This window comes from Papaver somniferum, chromosome 7 (genome assembly GCF_003573695.1).
Source record: "Papaver somniferum cultivar HN1 chromosome 7, ASM357369v1, whole genome shotgun sequence".
NCBI lineage: Eukaryota > Viridiplantae > Streptophyta > Magnoliopsida > Ranunculales > Papaveraceae > Papaver > Papaver somniferum.
The window spans coordinates 108,161,453-108,177,349 of record NC_039364.1 but is presented as its reverse complement, the minus strand read 5'-3'; the positions used below and the strand labels follow the sequence as shown (position 1 = coordinate 108,177,349).

At 39.1% G+C, this 15,897-nt stretch overlaps 2 protein-coding genes across 2 annotated transcripts; both read left to right on the top strand.

Moving 5' to 3' along the window:
- The first annotated feature begins 4,321 nt into the window (after positions 1 to 4,321).
- On the top strand, positions 4,322 to 4,909 carry LOC113295059 (glutamic acid-rich protein-like). The gene has a single exon (XM_026543419.1). The coding sequence runs from the start codon at positions 4,322 to 4,324 to the stop codon at positions 4,907 to 4,909; it is 588 nt and encodes a 195-aa protein (XP_026399204.1).
- A 5,875-nt stretch (positions 4,910 to 10,784) lies between these two features.
- Positions 10,785 to 15,667, top strand: LOC113298078 (alanine--tRNA ligase-like). Its single transcript, XM_026546739.1, has 8 exons — positions 10,785 to 12,031; positions 12,205 to 12,443; positions 12,715 to 12,855; positions 13,548 to 13,694; positions 13,818 to 13,970; positions 14,569 to 14,698; positions 15,037 to 15,133; positions 15,465 to 15,667. Exons 2-8 carry the CDS (start codon positions 12,207 to 12,209, stop codon positions 15,595 to 15,597), a joined length of 1,038 nt encoding a protein of 345 aa, XP_026402524.1. The 5' UTR covers positions 10,785 to 12,031; positions 12,205 to 12,206; the 3' UTR covers positions 15,598 to 15,667.
- Positions 15,668 to 15,897: the final 230 nt, after the last annotated feature.

Here is a 15,897-nt window from a genome sequence, read left to right as displayed (position 1 = left end):
CTCACGAATCGTGGGGTCTGCAAGGCAGACGTGTTTTAATTAGTCAGTTGTTGACTAATTAGACAATGGGTCTAGATTGTGTTGAATCGAGCATGAGTGATTAATGCTCAGAGATTCATGGATCGAACATGTAGTTCTCTGAAATGATGTCAATATTGTTGATTCAGTGAATTATTGACCAGTATTTGAGCGACTGAGCAAGTATTGCTCAATTCTGCAAATTATTGAATATTGAGAATTTGACGAGCAACTGAGCAAGTATTGCTCAATTCAACAAATTAATGATTTTTTATAATCTGACTGCAACTGAGCAAGTATTGCTCAATTCGACAAATTACTGATGAATTACCGAATTATTGATAGTTGGGTCAATATTCGAGCAATTGAGCGAGTATTGCTCGCTTCGGCGAATTATTTACTGGTGACGTGACCCAATAAAATATTAATTAAAATATTAGTAGATTACCGAATATTATATAATTAATTTAGATGTTGATTGCTGGATCAACATAATTTAATGTTTGAACTTGCTCAAAATGCTGATTTCACGAGCGTTTGTTCGAAACCCTAATTTTTGATCAATTCTTTATCAATTGTCGAATTGCTAAAAATTGGTCATGACTGAAGAGGGACCGACCAAATGGAATGATGGGAATCCATGTGGTTCCCAGTGCTCGAGTGAGCATGCACCAGGGTTCTCAGTTTTGAGAGTTGGTGAAAGAATGATGATTAAATGTCGGTTTCATCATTTTCTGAAATATTGCTGGATTCAACATTAGGTGATAAAACCTAGAGAAGAGAGATAGGGACCGACCAAGAGAACATGGGACCGGCTCTTGGTGATCATGGGACCAGTTGTTGGTCGTTTGAGCAATCCTCCGGTTGGTTGGAGAGAGTTTGGCCCAATACGAGCAATTGAGCAAATTAGGCCAGAATTATGAAAACGTGTGGGGACGGCTTTGTGCAAGCCCTAGGGATGACTCTGGTCGGTCATGAAGGCATGCACGTGTTTCTGTGGTGTCTGTGTCTCAGTACTGAGAGTTTCAGCATTTTCTGATGTGCGTTCGAGCAACATTGTTAATTTTCAGAAGAGTTTCATCTTGACTGAAATTCTTTATTTTGTTGGAATGAGCATGTATGCTCAATTCATCAATATTTTGTAAATATTAAAATAAAAGTGTTTTAATATTTAAAATTGCCGTGAGAGGCTAACCGGTCGTGTGACCATGTTGGCTTTTGGTTTTTCATGATTTTGAGAAATTATGACGAAATGATGATTTTTACTCAAACCAGGGAGTTTCATGAATTGAGGAAAATAATAATTATGAAAGACTAGGGATTGAAAGGTGTGAGACCAGCCACGGCTAGGGCATGGCCGGCCGGTTAGGTTGCCCGGTCCCGCACACCTTTCCCTATTTTATAATATTATTTTTCATGAATCCTTGAAATTATGGAGAATCCATGAGTTTTGTGAAATAGAGGAAGTTTCATGAGATTAGGGAGTAATAATTATAAAAAGCTAAGGATTGTAAGGTGTGGGACCAGGGCATGGACGGCCGGCTAGGTTGCCCGGTCCCGCACACCTTTCCTTATTTTATAGTATTATTTCATGAATCCATGAAGTTATGGAGGATTCATGAGTTTTGCAAAAACAAGGAAAGTTGCTAAAACCAAGGAGTTTTCATGAGTTCATGAAATAACAGAAAATAAGGAAAATAATGGGAGAGGCACGGGACCGACCATGGCTAGGGCATGGACGGCCGGCCGGCCGGTGGGCTCGGCCCTGGGCGCCTCTCATTATTTTATTAACATTTATTATTTTCTCCTGTTTTGCGTAGGATTCCTCATTGTTTCATATTTTTGGATGCTCGTTCGTGCATCCGGGTACTCGGTCGTGCATCATTGTCGAATACACTCACACCATTTTGCGGGGCTTACTCAGTGGTAGTCCAGACGCCCAGTTGTTGAGTATTTATTACTAATTATGAAATTTAATGGAGAATAATTCATGAAACTGAGTAACAAAATGAATAGTTATTTATTATTAATTCATAGGATCAGTTGTGGATTCGACTACGAATTCAGAATAATAAAACACGCATTACCATCCTATGGGATCGTGGATTCGACCACAGAATCGGAGTAATTAAAATTATCTACACCATTTCATGAGATCAGCTGTGGATTCGATCATGAAATCGGAATAATGAGATAATGTAGTAGTTTATTGCCATTCTATGAGATCAAGCCGTGGATTCGATCATGGAATCGAAGCAATTGTTTATTGCCATTCCATGTGATCAGGCCGTGGATTCGACCATGTAATAAGAGCAATTGTTATTGTCATTCTATTGGATCAGGCCGTGGATTCGACCATAGAATATGAGCAATAATAGACCATTCTGGGAATTCAGTGGTGAATGTCACAGCAGAATTAATCTATTGCAGAAAAGATATTAGCCAGTTAAAGCGTCACATCCATTCTGAATGGTGCATAGTCATGGAGTCACAGTGTTGTTTACGACCTAAATGCGTTAGTGCTCTCAATCTACGGAGAACCGCCTGAATCTATACACAGTCTCTCCACATAGTCAGGGAACGGTGAGTGTCACCGACGTCCTGAAGGCGTCCGCCGCCCAACTATTCTTCTATGTGGAGGTGGGTCTCACTCATGCAGTCAGGGAACAGTGAGTGTCACCGACGTCCTGAAGGCGTTAAACTCTCAATCTAGGGAGAACCGCCCAATTATGTTATTCTGCACAGAGGTCATGATGAGATGCCAGGGATCGAATTGCTCAGCTAGTGGGGATTTTCGAAAACATACTTATCATGGCTTCATAAAATATGAATCGTTGCATGCCTGAAAGCCGTGTCAAAAACATGCCTCATGATTTTACGGTTTTTCCCTTTGTTGAAAATCCACCATCAACATTAAGTCCCCTGCTTAGTGAGGGACAGTCATGTTCCGCAGTAAACATTAAATGGTGATTTTCAGTCGATGAGATCAGTGGTTGAACCCAATCTACAAAGGTAGTCCCAGAATCCTCGATTTACTCCAATGATGTCATGTACGAGCAAATACGCAGATGAGGACCCTGATAGCAAGATAGAGTGTCACCTCGTATGCGTGGAGAGATGAGGCACTGCTGATTTGAGCGTTCAGAAGCCTAGTTATGATCGGTTTAGGATTTATGGGCCCGAGTCCAAAAGAGGAAACTCATGTTTTATTAAGTTTTGGAAATAAATTTGATATAAAAGGGAAAAACCCTAAAATTTATTTTATTTTTTGACCGACCAAGCTTCCTCATCTCTTCATCACCTTCACGTGAGCAGCAGCAACAGGGGGGAAGAAAAAATTTCACGCCAGCTCCAGCACCGCCGCCGTCCGATCACCGTCCAACAGAATTCCGGTCGGTGCCAGCAGGTAAGTCCATGCGAATTTTATTTTTTTTGCTGTTCGTTCTATGATTCATGGATTGTTCATAAAACAAGAAATCCCCTAGTTGCATGTATGCGTAGGATTTATGAAAATTTTTAGAAAACGTATATGTGTACTCGTTCGTTTGATAGTTTAAGAAACGAGCAAAAATCCCTAGTATGGAAGAGATACATAAAATATTGAATAGACATGATCCAGTTGCAGTAGCAAAAGTTTTGTTTAATAGGTTTCATGAAAACCCAAGTTTGTTTTCGAAGCATGAACTTTGCAAATGCTTTTAGGAACGTAGGTTTGTTCGTAAAAAGTAATAAATAATAATCCTTAGGGTTAAAGGAATTTTGAAAATACCTGGAGTTCACGATAAAATTTGTTTATGAACTTTCAAAATTTTACTTGGACTTTACAAAAATAGGGAAGACCCTCGTTTTGTGAATGAATGCTCGATTGAGCAAAACATTTTTTTTTTATTATTTTTTATTTACGTGAGTTATTAGCTCACGATTTTTTTTAAAGGTACGTGACTTATTCACGTTTTATTAAAATAGAAATCAAGTTTTGAAAGAACACAATTTATGAATTGATGAATCCATAGTGTACGTACGATTTTAGTGATTTTATAGTGTATATACACGTAAAAATCAGTGAATGTTCACATGGAAGGTTATGTGAATTATTCATAGTTTCGTTAAAAGCCAATGTTTGACTTTAAATGATAAATTTTTTGCTCGGCTTTGCAGGTTTGAAAGAACGAGCAAGTTCTGGGGTTTTACGCTGTTATCACTAAGTTCGTGAAATCGTAAATAGGTAACAGTTGAGGATTACCATTTTGGCCATGAATTCAGTATTAGCATATTTATAATCCCGTGCTTCTGGTTCCAGACAATGGTGACTTCCAGTAGCAGCAGTGACTATGATTATGAGTATTCCTCTAGTTCTTCGGATGAGGATTCCAAGGTTCCTGAGATGAAGATTTCTACAGCAGAATCTCGAACCAAGAGGGACCATTCCGCGGAAATGAAATACGACGTACCCCCTATCAACCGTAGAATAACTCAGGAGGAAATCTTGAAAAGGAAAGTTGAGGATGACATGTTAGCTTATCTTCAACAACGAAGGGATCGAATTCAACGTCGGATATCAGCAGCTGAGGAGAAGCTTCAATCTCGTGCTGAAGGTGTAGCTTCAGAATCGGATGCTTCGGAAGACGAACCCGTGTGGGTGCCACCAGAGCGCAAAATCAAACCAGACCGGCGCACTAGAGAGATTGAGAGGCTGGTTCAAGCCGACCTTGAGGCTGAGCGCAGAGAAGAAGATTACTGGGAGGACTATGATCTTGATATTCATTCAGACTTCGCCAATAGCCCTGATAATGATTCTGATGAAGAACCCGAAGAGGATTCTGCAAAGGACGATGATGATGAATCCGATAATTCTGACAAATATGATGACTCTGACGAATCTGACGATTAATCTGGCTCATAAACCTCTCTGAGATTATTTATTTTCCGTTGAAGTAGATGTTCTCTCGTTATTTGAGCAGCTTGGCTGTAGAGATGTTTCTTTAGAGATTATTATTTTTTGAACCGTAATTCCTTGTAGTATCTCCTTTCTGAATCTTCCTCACATCTCCAGTCGATGGACCAATGTCCACATAGACAATAATTACCCATAGAGTGCAATCACATGAGCTGTCTAGAAAACACATGGCCTACCAGACGATCAATCTGTAATCATAATGTTGACTACGCACGAACCGCCAGTCCTCAGCATTGTTACGCTTCTCCCATCTATCACGCATCTGATTCGAGATTTAAGGTTTCAGTAGAAACCGCAACAGACTTGTTTATCTGTTAGGGGATAAGCATCCACGCTGGACTTAGGGTTTTATTTAAACAGTCGACCATCTGCTGCCTCTGTGTATCATCAAAAGAAGTTTTGATCACAATCCTACCTCTCGTCACCATGTCCAGAAGCAGTGTTTCTTCCAGAAGTGAACCTCGTGCCGAACATGCTGGGGCAGTATCCATCTCGGTGAGTTACATTTTTTTCTCTTGTCTTTTGTTCGATCAGGATGATTGATCAAAAGAAAACCATCAGCATTCCTCTTGTAGCTTGATATCTAAACGGACTTTTAAAGCTCATGCCCGGTATAGGTCGGATCGTGCCGGAACGTCTGTAAGTAATTTCGTAACTTCTCGACTGATGTTTTTACCATGTTCAATGGTCAATACCATTAAATACTCCATCGTTTCATCGCAGGTTGATGTTCATGTTATCGTCTATGCTAGAAAAAGGAAGAACGGGAAATCCGCGGTTGTGATTGATGATAGCAACAACCGTGTTGACGAGAACTCCATTGATTCCGTGGAGGCTGGGGTTAGAGTTCGTGCTCTTGAGTATTCAACAGCTGGACTCCCATTTGAAGCTCCCATGATCAAAAATTGCCCGAATAACGAAGTGGTTGGTGGATTCGTCATTCCCAGATGTCACGCGCCCCTGTACACCAAAATTTGGAGAAGGTACGGGCATATTGCTACGACCGAAGTATGGAAAGGCTTTCTACCAACCCTCCTGACTACAGTTGCAGGATTGCTGCCGATCATTGAGGAGATGAACCAGATGCATCTGCGAGATGTCAAGAATCATGAACTGCACAAATGGGACGAGATGATTTCAAACTGTGAGACCCTGCAGTTCAACATATGCTGGCTTCGTCATAGGCTCGAGATGATCAAAATTCACAAGGCAGCGGCTGCTGCTGATGCGATCTCCGCGACCACTGCCATATTGGAGGAGGAAAGATGCTTGCTTTGGAGTCATCAAGAGTTGAGAAGGTTGTCCAGAACTTGAAGATGAAAACCAAAAATTTCCGGAAGAAGCTTGATAGGGTTTTCTATAGAGATTATCCTCTGTTGGATGGTTTGCTCTGAGTGAGCGTTTGAGAGGTATTTCTTTTTGTGGGATTGGACTTGTTTAATAAAGCACATGATCAGAAGAATTTTGTGAGATTCGTGAAAATTTTAAATTTTGACTGAATGAGCATGATGCATACTCTTTGAAGGAAATAAAAATTACATTTGAAAATTAACATGTAATTATTTTGCTGATCATTTAAGCGTAATACGCCTTGAGCCATTTGTCGTTGATGATTTTTCCCTTTACTCCTCCATTAACAACTAAGATTTTGTAATATCCGATGGATACTGTCTTGATTATCACATAAGGTCCTTTCCATTATGGAGAGAACTTGGGAGCGGACATGTCTTGTTGGATATGTTTTGCTGTTTTTAAAACCAAATCTCCTACTTGAAATGTTTGAGGTCTTACCAGTTTGTTATAGGCCTTGGAAACCCTTTGTTTGTAGGTTTCTACGTATGTTTCCAACTTGGCTCTTCTTGAATCGAGCATGTCCAATTCATCAATTCTTGAATCTGAGACTTCTGCTTCATCCCATTGTACTCCACTAGCCGCTGTGATTCTTGCAGAGGGAACCTTGATTTCGGCTGGGAGAATGACATCAGCGCCATAAACGAGAGAGTATGGTGAAGTGCCAATCGATCTTCTTGGTGCGGTTCGGTAGGCCCACAAAGCCATGGGAAATTCCTCATGCCACGTTCGTGGATGGTCATGAACTGTTCGACTGAGAATCCGGATCAAGGTTTTGTTGGTACTCTCCGCCTGCCCGTTTCCTTGGGGATAGTATGGAGTGGAGAAATATGTTTGATTTCGTATTCTTCGAGCAATTCTGCAACATGTTTGTTGGCGAAAGGAGTCCCATTATCCGTGATAATATGTTTAGGAACGTCGAATCTGCATATGATGAACTCTTTTATGAAAGATGCAATCGTGACTCCAGTGGTGCTTCGAAGAGGAATAGCCTCGACCCATTTGGTGAAATACTTTGTTGCTGTGATGATGTATTCATGTTGCTTTGAATATGCCAGATTGATCTTTCCTATGATATTCAGTCCCCAGCTGTAGAAGGGCCACGGACTGCTCACAGAATGTAATGGAAGACAAGGAGTGTGAATGAGGTTACCATGAACTTGGCATTAATGACATCTCCGAACGTAGGCAGCTGCATCATCTTCCATGGTTGACCAGTAATATTTCTCAAGGATTTGGAGAAACAATTTCTTTTTCCCTTGGTGTTCACCTTCATGCATTTCTTTCAAGATTATTAGAATTTCATTCTCGTCCAAGAACCTCATGTATGCGCTTGAGTTGCTCGCTTGCTTCTTCATCCCCAAGGCACCGTGATAGGGATCCATCTAGAATGCGATAACACAAGGCTCCATGCACCAGAAAAAAGTTCTTCAACTCCTTGAGACTGATTTTCCCGTCTGTAAGAGAATTTCTCAATTCGTGAATGATGGGATCCCGCCAGTCGTTCGATTGAGCATCTTCGACTTGAGTAAGCCAGGTAGATGATAAAGAGCGCCTTTGTACAATGATGGATTTCTCGGACCCTTCAAATTGTAGTTTAGATGCTAGAGTCGCTAGACAATCAGCATGTCTATTGTTGGTCCATCGAAATATAGTAACCATGTTTCTTCTTGAATGATTGAAATTTCTGGAAACTCACCGGGCACTTCATCATGCAACATTATGATGTCTTCTCCAGGTAAAGAAGCAAGTAAGTCTGCAACCACTTGTCCTTTGATTGCTTTTGGAGGGACGCACGCTATGTTGAATTCTGACATTTGAAGTAGCCATTTTGCTGGTCTCCCGATCAAAGCAGGTTTCGATAGTAAGAACTTTATGGGATCAGCCTTGGCCACCAGCACGACCCTGTTTGACAGTGGATAATTTCTGAACCTCTGAATTGCATGAACCAAGCTAGACACGCCCTTTCAGCCTTTGGATATCGTAGTTGAGCATCCCTCATTGTGCGACTGAAGTAGTAGATTGGACGTTCGATGCCTTCTTCATCCTATTGGGCGAGGATTGCTCCAATAGCGACATCGCTAGAGGCTGTGTAAAGTATCAGCGGTCTTCCTTGCACTGGAGATTTCATGACAGCAGGTGATAGCAATATTTGTTTTATTTTCTGAAATGCTTCTTGTTGAACGACCGTTCACATAAAACTTGTTCCCTTCTTCAGTAGAGGAGTGAATGAAGCAATGAATTGAGCCAGTCCGAGGATGAAACTCTGAATGTAGTTTACCTTGCCCATGAAACTCTGGAGTTCCTTCGCAGTTCGTGGAGGAGGCATGGTAGTGATGGATTTCGTTTTGTCCAGAAAAACGCCGAAAGCACACTTCAGAGGATTCATCTTTAGTTTGTATTCTCTGCACATCTCGAAGACTTGTCTCAGAATGTCCAGGTGGGATGCTCGAGTCTTTGATTTCACCACCACATCATCAACGTATTCTTCTACTTACTTGTGCATCATGTCATGAAATATTGCGGTCATGGCTCGCTGATAAGTGGCTCCTGCATTCTTCAACCCGAAAGGCATTACTGTGTAATGGAAGTTTCCGATGGGAGTTCAGAATGCAGTCTTGTTAGCAGAGAGAGGAGATTAAATGGATGGGGTTTTGGAGATTACGACATTCAGTTATTTCTAGGGTTAGGGTTTTCTCAAATACAAACTTCCCATTCCACCTTTCTACTTCTACATTTCTCCCCTTTTAATGGGAACAAACTCAACTTGAAAACACTAACCATTTTTGGTGCACCGGCGTACTTTTCGTACACCAAACGTATATTTCAATATAACCGTGTTTTTGACCAGCCGTTGGATTATCTTTATTTCTTAGCGCAGCCGTTCATTTTGTTTCCTTTCTTTCTCTAAGTGGATTCAAATCGATTTCTTCTCTTCCTTCTCTTCGGTCGTTTCTTTTTCTCCCTCAACTCTACGCTCCCTCTACAGCTAAAACTCCAAAATAGAGCTTGCAAACAAGCCAAAACCCGCGGGTTTGCCCGACCCGACCCGTGAAAAACCCGCACTCGTCTCGGCTGGTGTTTAAACAAGCCGGGTTAGGGTTGGAGAAATGCCGGCTTGTGAGTAAACGGGTTAACCCGTCCCGGCCCGTAAATCCGCGAGTACAACCCGTAAACCCGTCCATATTACCTTATTAATAAGTTTTATGTAATCCTGACAGTCAGATCTTCTAGGTTTCATCTTATCCCTACGTTTAAGGTATAAACGCACCAAAACCCTAGCATACAATAATCATTTCCTTTCGTTTCTTCTTCCCCTTTCTTTTCTTTCTCTCCCCACACCCTACTGTCTTCTCCTGCGGCTGCGCCTCCTCACCACCTCCATTTTTCTTCTTCTGCTTTGCTTTTTTCTTCTTCATCTCTGTATCTCCTACATAGTTGGTACTTTAACTCCATGGTGATGATGATTTAAGGCAATAAATTGACAATTTTAAAACTAGGGTTTAGTAATATACTAATATTGGTTTTGCATGATTGATTGTGTAGATTAATTTGAGGAACTTGAACTTCTGTTTTATCAATTGTTGAATCAATTTCTGAATCTGGGTCAATTTTTATTTTCTTATTTAGATTTTGTATGTATCCTATTGCCTGATTCTATAGGGAACAATAAGTAAGAAGCAATAATGGGTTCTGCTGCCCCTTGAAATGATGGGTTTTGTGGGAGTTTGAATGCTTGAATGATTGTCGAAACATCACAGCTTTCTCATCTCTTTCACCACCAGAATATGTATGTTTGATAAAACACCTGAAAGATCAGTGCATTCACCAACTTTCTCTACCAGCAATTGGGGTTTACACAAGGGTTTAGTGAGAAGAAGTGAGAAGAAGGGTTTAGTGAGAAGAAGTGACGCGAGATTGGTGGTTTCAGTGTTCTGGTAGTAAAATCAGTCAAGACATGTTGATACAACGGGTTCTGGTGGTTATACTTGAAGAGATAGAAGCCTGGAAGAACAATAAGAAGAACTTGATGATGATGATTGTCGTGACTAATGTGGGTTGTTCTGTGCAAGGTTAACTTAATTTTTGTATCTTGTATTATTTTACGATTTTTATCCTTGTAATTTGATTTTTATCCTTGTAATTTGACATAAATTGACGTAATTTAGTTTTAATTTTAATTTTAATCAAACAAGCCGGATAACCCGCAAATCCGCAAACTTTATCCGTTACGGATGCGGGTCGAAGAAATGACCACCCGTGAAGAATATCAACCCGCAAGTTTTAGCCCGTGTTAACCCGAACCCGTGTAACCCGTAACAAGCCAGTCCCGGACCGCCCGTTTGCCAGCTCTACTCCAAACCCCTTATTAACAAATCCAATTTCTAGGGTTACGAAATCAACACTCACGGTTACAATATGAAGATGCAATCGTCGTATGTTGTTGGTAAGATCTTTTTAGTTTTGATTTAGTAGTTTAACTCTTGATTCTGGGTTTATTGAATTTTCCCCCAAATTGACAATTTGGGTTTGATATAATTACATTGTTATTACTCACACTTGGTTTAAAACTCCATTTTCCATTGTATTAATCTCTTCTTACTTATTGGTTTGATTAGAAATAACAGTTGCATTTTGCTAATCATTTTGTTAACTGTGATTTTAGGTTTTAATTTTTCTTACTCCGAACGAGCTATACCTTGATGTTAGAAATCCTCATTGTTCTTTATTAAGTTTTCTTAGAGATTTTCAATTTGGATCTCTCTGTGTTCTGCATTTTGGGTTTTGCTCAAATTATTTGAATATTTTCATCCAAAGCCAAGTCTAATGAACCCCACATCCATGGAGTATAGTATCAGCATTTGAATAGAGAATGGTTTCACTGATTCGTCATTAATTGAAATTTTTTCATCCTTACATTACATATATATTTGAAGCTACATTTAACAAATGTTCCTTAACCAAAATTCATCAAGGTGCACATGTGTTGAAAGCTATATGTCTGTTTGTATGGGTTAACAAATAGCTGATGTTTGTATGGCACCCACTTCTCTTTTTTCTTCCTGAAATTTCTTCACATTCTTGAGATATAAAGTGCAACCTTTCTCAACTTACGTTCTTCTTTCACTTTCTGTAATGTTACTTATTTGTCATTATTCCTTTCTTACCGAATTTGGATTTGGTTTGTTTTGAACACAATGATTGATTGAAAATAATATGTACGTGCAAGAATTGGACATGGAAGTGCCGTTGTTGGATGCAACTGATACCCAGATGAGATGTTAGTTTTAAGAAAAATTTCCATTCTTCCCGGTGTATTGTATTGTCTTATGTGCGTTAGATCTCATTACAGGTGTATATATGGCTAGATAGGCAAGTTATGCAATGCCCAACAGAAAAGATTGCGGGTCTGGAACTTTGAGGATGCAAAATATCTATGAAAAGATGGTTATTCGCCGACGTGCAACGCACGTACACTCTACTTGTCTTGTTTAATCAAAACATCTTCAATTTCATTCTCTACAATTACTTCTACTACGACAACAACAAAGAAGATGCCAGGAATCGAGCCGACGACTACAGATTGGCCTGCTAACAGAGTGAGAGAGACTTTTATTAGTTTCTTCCAACAAAAAGATCACACGAATTAGCCGTCTAGTCCTGTTGTTCCTGTCAATGATCCTACTCTTCTCTTTGCTAATGCTGGTTCGTCTCTCTATCTCATCGCCTTCCTATTTTGAAATATCAAATCCGTGATAAGTTTGTATGAATCTATATAGATAATCCCTTTTCGGGATTTGAATTTTACTTTAGCTATTTAGTATGTTATTACTTGATTATAGATATTAAGGTCTCATAACATGGTATGGTTTTTACAGGCATGAACCAGTTCAAGCCAATTTTCCTAGGAACTGCTGATCCTAGAACTGACTTGGGTAAGCTCAAGCGTGCTTGTGATACTCAAAAGTGTATTCCTGCTGGTGGCAAGCATAATGATCTGGATGATGTTGGGAAAGATACCTACCATCATACATTTTTTGAGATGCTTGGTAACTGGTCCTTTGGAGATTACTTCAAAACTCAAGCTATTTCATGGGCATGGGAGCTTCTCACGCAGGTTTGTTAAGTGGAACTGGTTGAGTTTTTCAACTTCAACGTTTCTTTTATCTCATTATACTTGTTAGAAAAGGTATTTTTGATAGAATGATGGAATAGAATTTCATACAGTATATGTCTTTCTTGTTTCTTGTTTCTTGTTTCATACAGTATATGTCTTTCTTGTTTCTTGTATTATGTATTGACACATGCTATGCTGGTTGTTTGTTTCTCTTGTAATCTTTATGGAACACTGAGAGTTTGGTATTTAGCTAGTGATATTTGATCCCCAGGTGTATAAGTTACTCGCTGACCGTATATATGCCACGTATTTTGGTGGTGACGAGAAATTGGGCCTTGAAGCTGATAATGAAGCAAGATATATATGGCTGAAATTTTTGCCACCTGCTCGCGTTTTGCCCTTTGGGTGCAAGGTATGTTTCTGGTAGATATAATTTGTCTCGAGTATAGATAAGAGTCTCATGGTTTCACATGATTTCTGCCAAAAAAACAAAAAAAAAGGAATGTGAAAGACCAGAATCCTAATGCCAGTGCAAGTTCGGAAATCCAGAGTCGATTATAACACATTTTAAAAGTTTTGATGTGGTAAATTAGCCGTTCAAACTAGCGAACCAACAGAATCCTAATTGCTTTTGCAATCATTCAAAACGTATAAATTAATGTTTATTACAGCCTTGATGAATGTAATGGTTGTAGATACTAGATATTTCATTTTCAGAATACATTGATATATTTATTTAAATACAAAATGCTGTGATATAAATAGTTTATATGTTATTCTTGTTGCTGGCATATTTATTATTGAACCAACTTTGTGGTGGTTGCCTGGTGGCTTATTCATAGGATTATTATGAATGTAAAATTGGTTATGCTATCACTCGTTACATCTGAACAACGTTGAATTAATAATTACACTTTCAGTTATGGTGGAACCGTGGAAGAAAAAAATGAGACTCATTTAGAACCATACATCTATTTTCTTTAAGTAATATTCTCGCATAATATTCTTTATACCTATGCTAGACAGTGAAGTTGTCTTTATTACCATGGGTGAAATTCTATCTTGAGCTCAAGTATACTTTTGCCTTTATTATACCATCATTAGGATAACTTCTGGGAGATGGGCGATACTGGTCCTTGCGGACCTTGCACAGAAATCCATTTTGATAGAATTGGCAACCGAGATGCTGCTTCATTGGTCAACAATGACGATCCAACATGCATTGAGATATGGAATCTTGTATTTATTCAGGTAAAAACTTTGCCGATGGGTAATGGTTCACTAAGTAATTCATTTGTAACCACTTCTTTAGGCTATGTTATGTTCCCTCACTTTGTTTAACTAACCTTACTTCTGTTTCTTTCTCTTTCGCAGTTCAACAGGGAAGCAGATGTCTCTCTGAAACCTCTCCCTTCGAAGCATGTAGACACTGGGATGGGTTTTGAGCGGTTGACTTCGATTCTTCAAAACAAAATGAGCAACTATGACACGGATGTGTTCATGCCCATTTTTTATGCAATCCAACAAGTATGGTGATAATGCAGTAATCTCGTCTTTCGCCTTTATTCTTTATCTTACAAAGTCTCTGAGACTGATGATCATATGTGGTTTATGCATGTCTTATTCTATGTTTATTCTCAATCCATTAAGGGAGTAAGCTAGGCCAAACGTGACTAAATTTGTGAGGGATATAAGATATGGTGTAAGATGGTGCCGCTGTTCTTGGGAGTTTGAAAGTGACATTTGGATCTTGTTAATCTTTTTCACTTAGTCATAGATATGAGGTTTCACCGTGGCCACTTTTTTTGTTTCCTTGCTTAACTATGGATTAACTTCTCTGTCCTTTGTGGCTTAGCCTATTGACCTGTTTCTTACTATCCGTGGAGTTTCAATCCATTTTTCTTTGAACCCAAGTGTTGACTCGAACCAAATTCCATTTATTTCATACCTCTGCTTAAGTAGAGAAGTATTTTTTCTTCTAATTTTTCCTTACTTTCATGATATCATCTGTACACTCATGTGAGCGCTTGATGGTTGCTTAGTTTAGTTGTAAAATCTAACTTCATAAGAGTCAGGATATTGATTGAAAAGTATTTTTTAACGATTATGGATTTAAAAAATTTAGGCCACCGGAGCTCGACCATACTCTGGAAAAGTTGGAGCAGATGACGTGGACAAAATTGACATGGCTTACAGGGTTGTGGCTGACCATATTAGAACTCTTTCTTTTGCGATTGCAGATGGATCTCGTCCAGGTGAAATGTCCAAAGCTGAAAATGAGTGTTTAATTAATTGTTCAGTTCCTTTCCTGTTGTGTTGTTGCTCTCTTAATTTCATTCATATGCCCAATTAATAAATTTATCACCTCCTTTATCGAAGCTGAGGCTCAACTGGTGTCTCATATAAGAACTATCAAACTCCCCAGGCAAAGCTTAATTAAGCTAAAAAGAGTTTCTTTCTGTGTGGTTTCTTGGGTTATTTGTTTTTTGGTTGTGCATTAGAGCCGTCTTAATTCAGTATCAGTTTTTATATTTGATTTTCCATATTTGTGAATAATAAATTATTTGGACTCACTTTGATATACCACATGTAGGCAATGAGGGTCGTGAATATGTCCTGCGTCGCATTCTTAGACGAGCAGTGCGCTATGGAAGTGAAGTACTCAAAGGTCAAGAAGGTTTCTTCAGTGGGTATGAATTCTATTCAATAAAACTTCCATGGATTGAACTGCTTTAGGCTGATGCACAATAAAGCTGTTGAGGCTCAAGGATGCACGATAAAAACTTTTGAAACTCATACCTTCTTAACATGGAAAGTATACTAGATAAAATCTTCTCATTTCAGTGCTTGGGATGAAGGATATACATCATTATTTTATGCCAGAATCTGCACACGAGTATTTTAGCTGTCTCAATAAATCATTTAGCTGAAAGCTTAATTGAATCTGATGCGTGCAGTAACTGTGTATTTGTATTCGTTTTGACCCTGTCTCTAATTGTTTGTGCTTGTGCCTGTGTCCAGACTTGTAAGAGTTGTGGTGGAACTGATGGGGGATGTCTTTCCAGAATTGAGGCATCATGAAGTGAATATTAGAAACACTAACTACTATATAACATCCTCTAAGAATATTTCAATAATTGAAATGAGAGTTTAGAATATATAACATGGATATAAACATTGTATGTGAACTCATACTTGTGTAAGTCCAAAATCCTTGAACCAAAGTATGTGTACTTTACTGGTTTAGGATTCCGGAGCTAAGTCGGCGTACCCGTAAGAGTACTGCCGAAAGTTCACATCCCGTGAATTTCTGCTGGAGTTTGTGAACTAAAAACAAGATCAATCCGGGTACTTAAGTATGTGTGCCGGTATGCGTATAAGTGGGTTATTTTCTAAAAACGGTTTATTCGTGAACTAAGACATATATAAATTAAGGAATGCAATCTTTACAAAC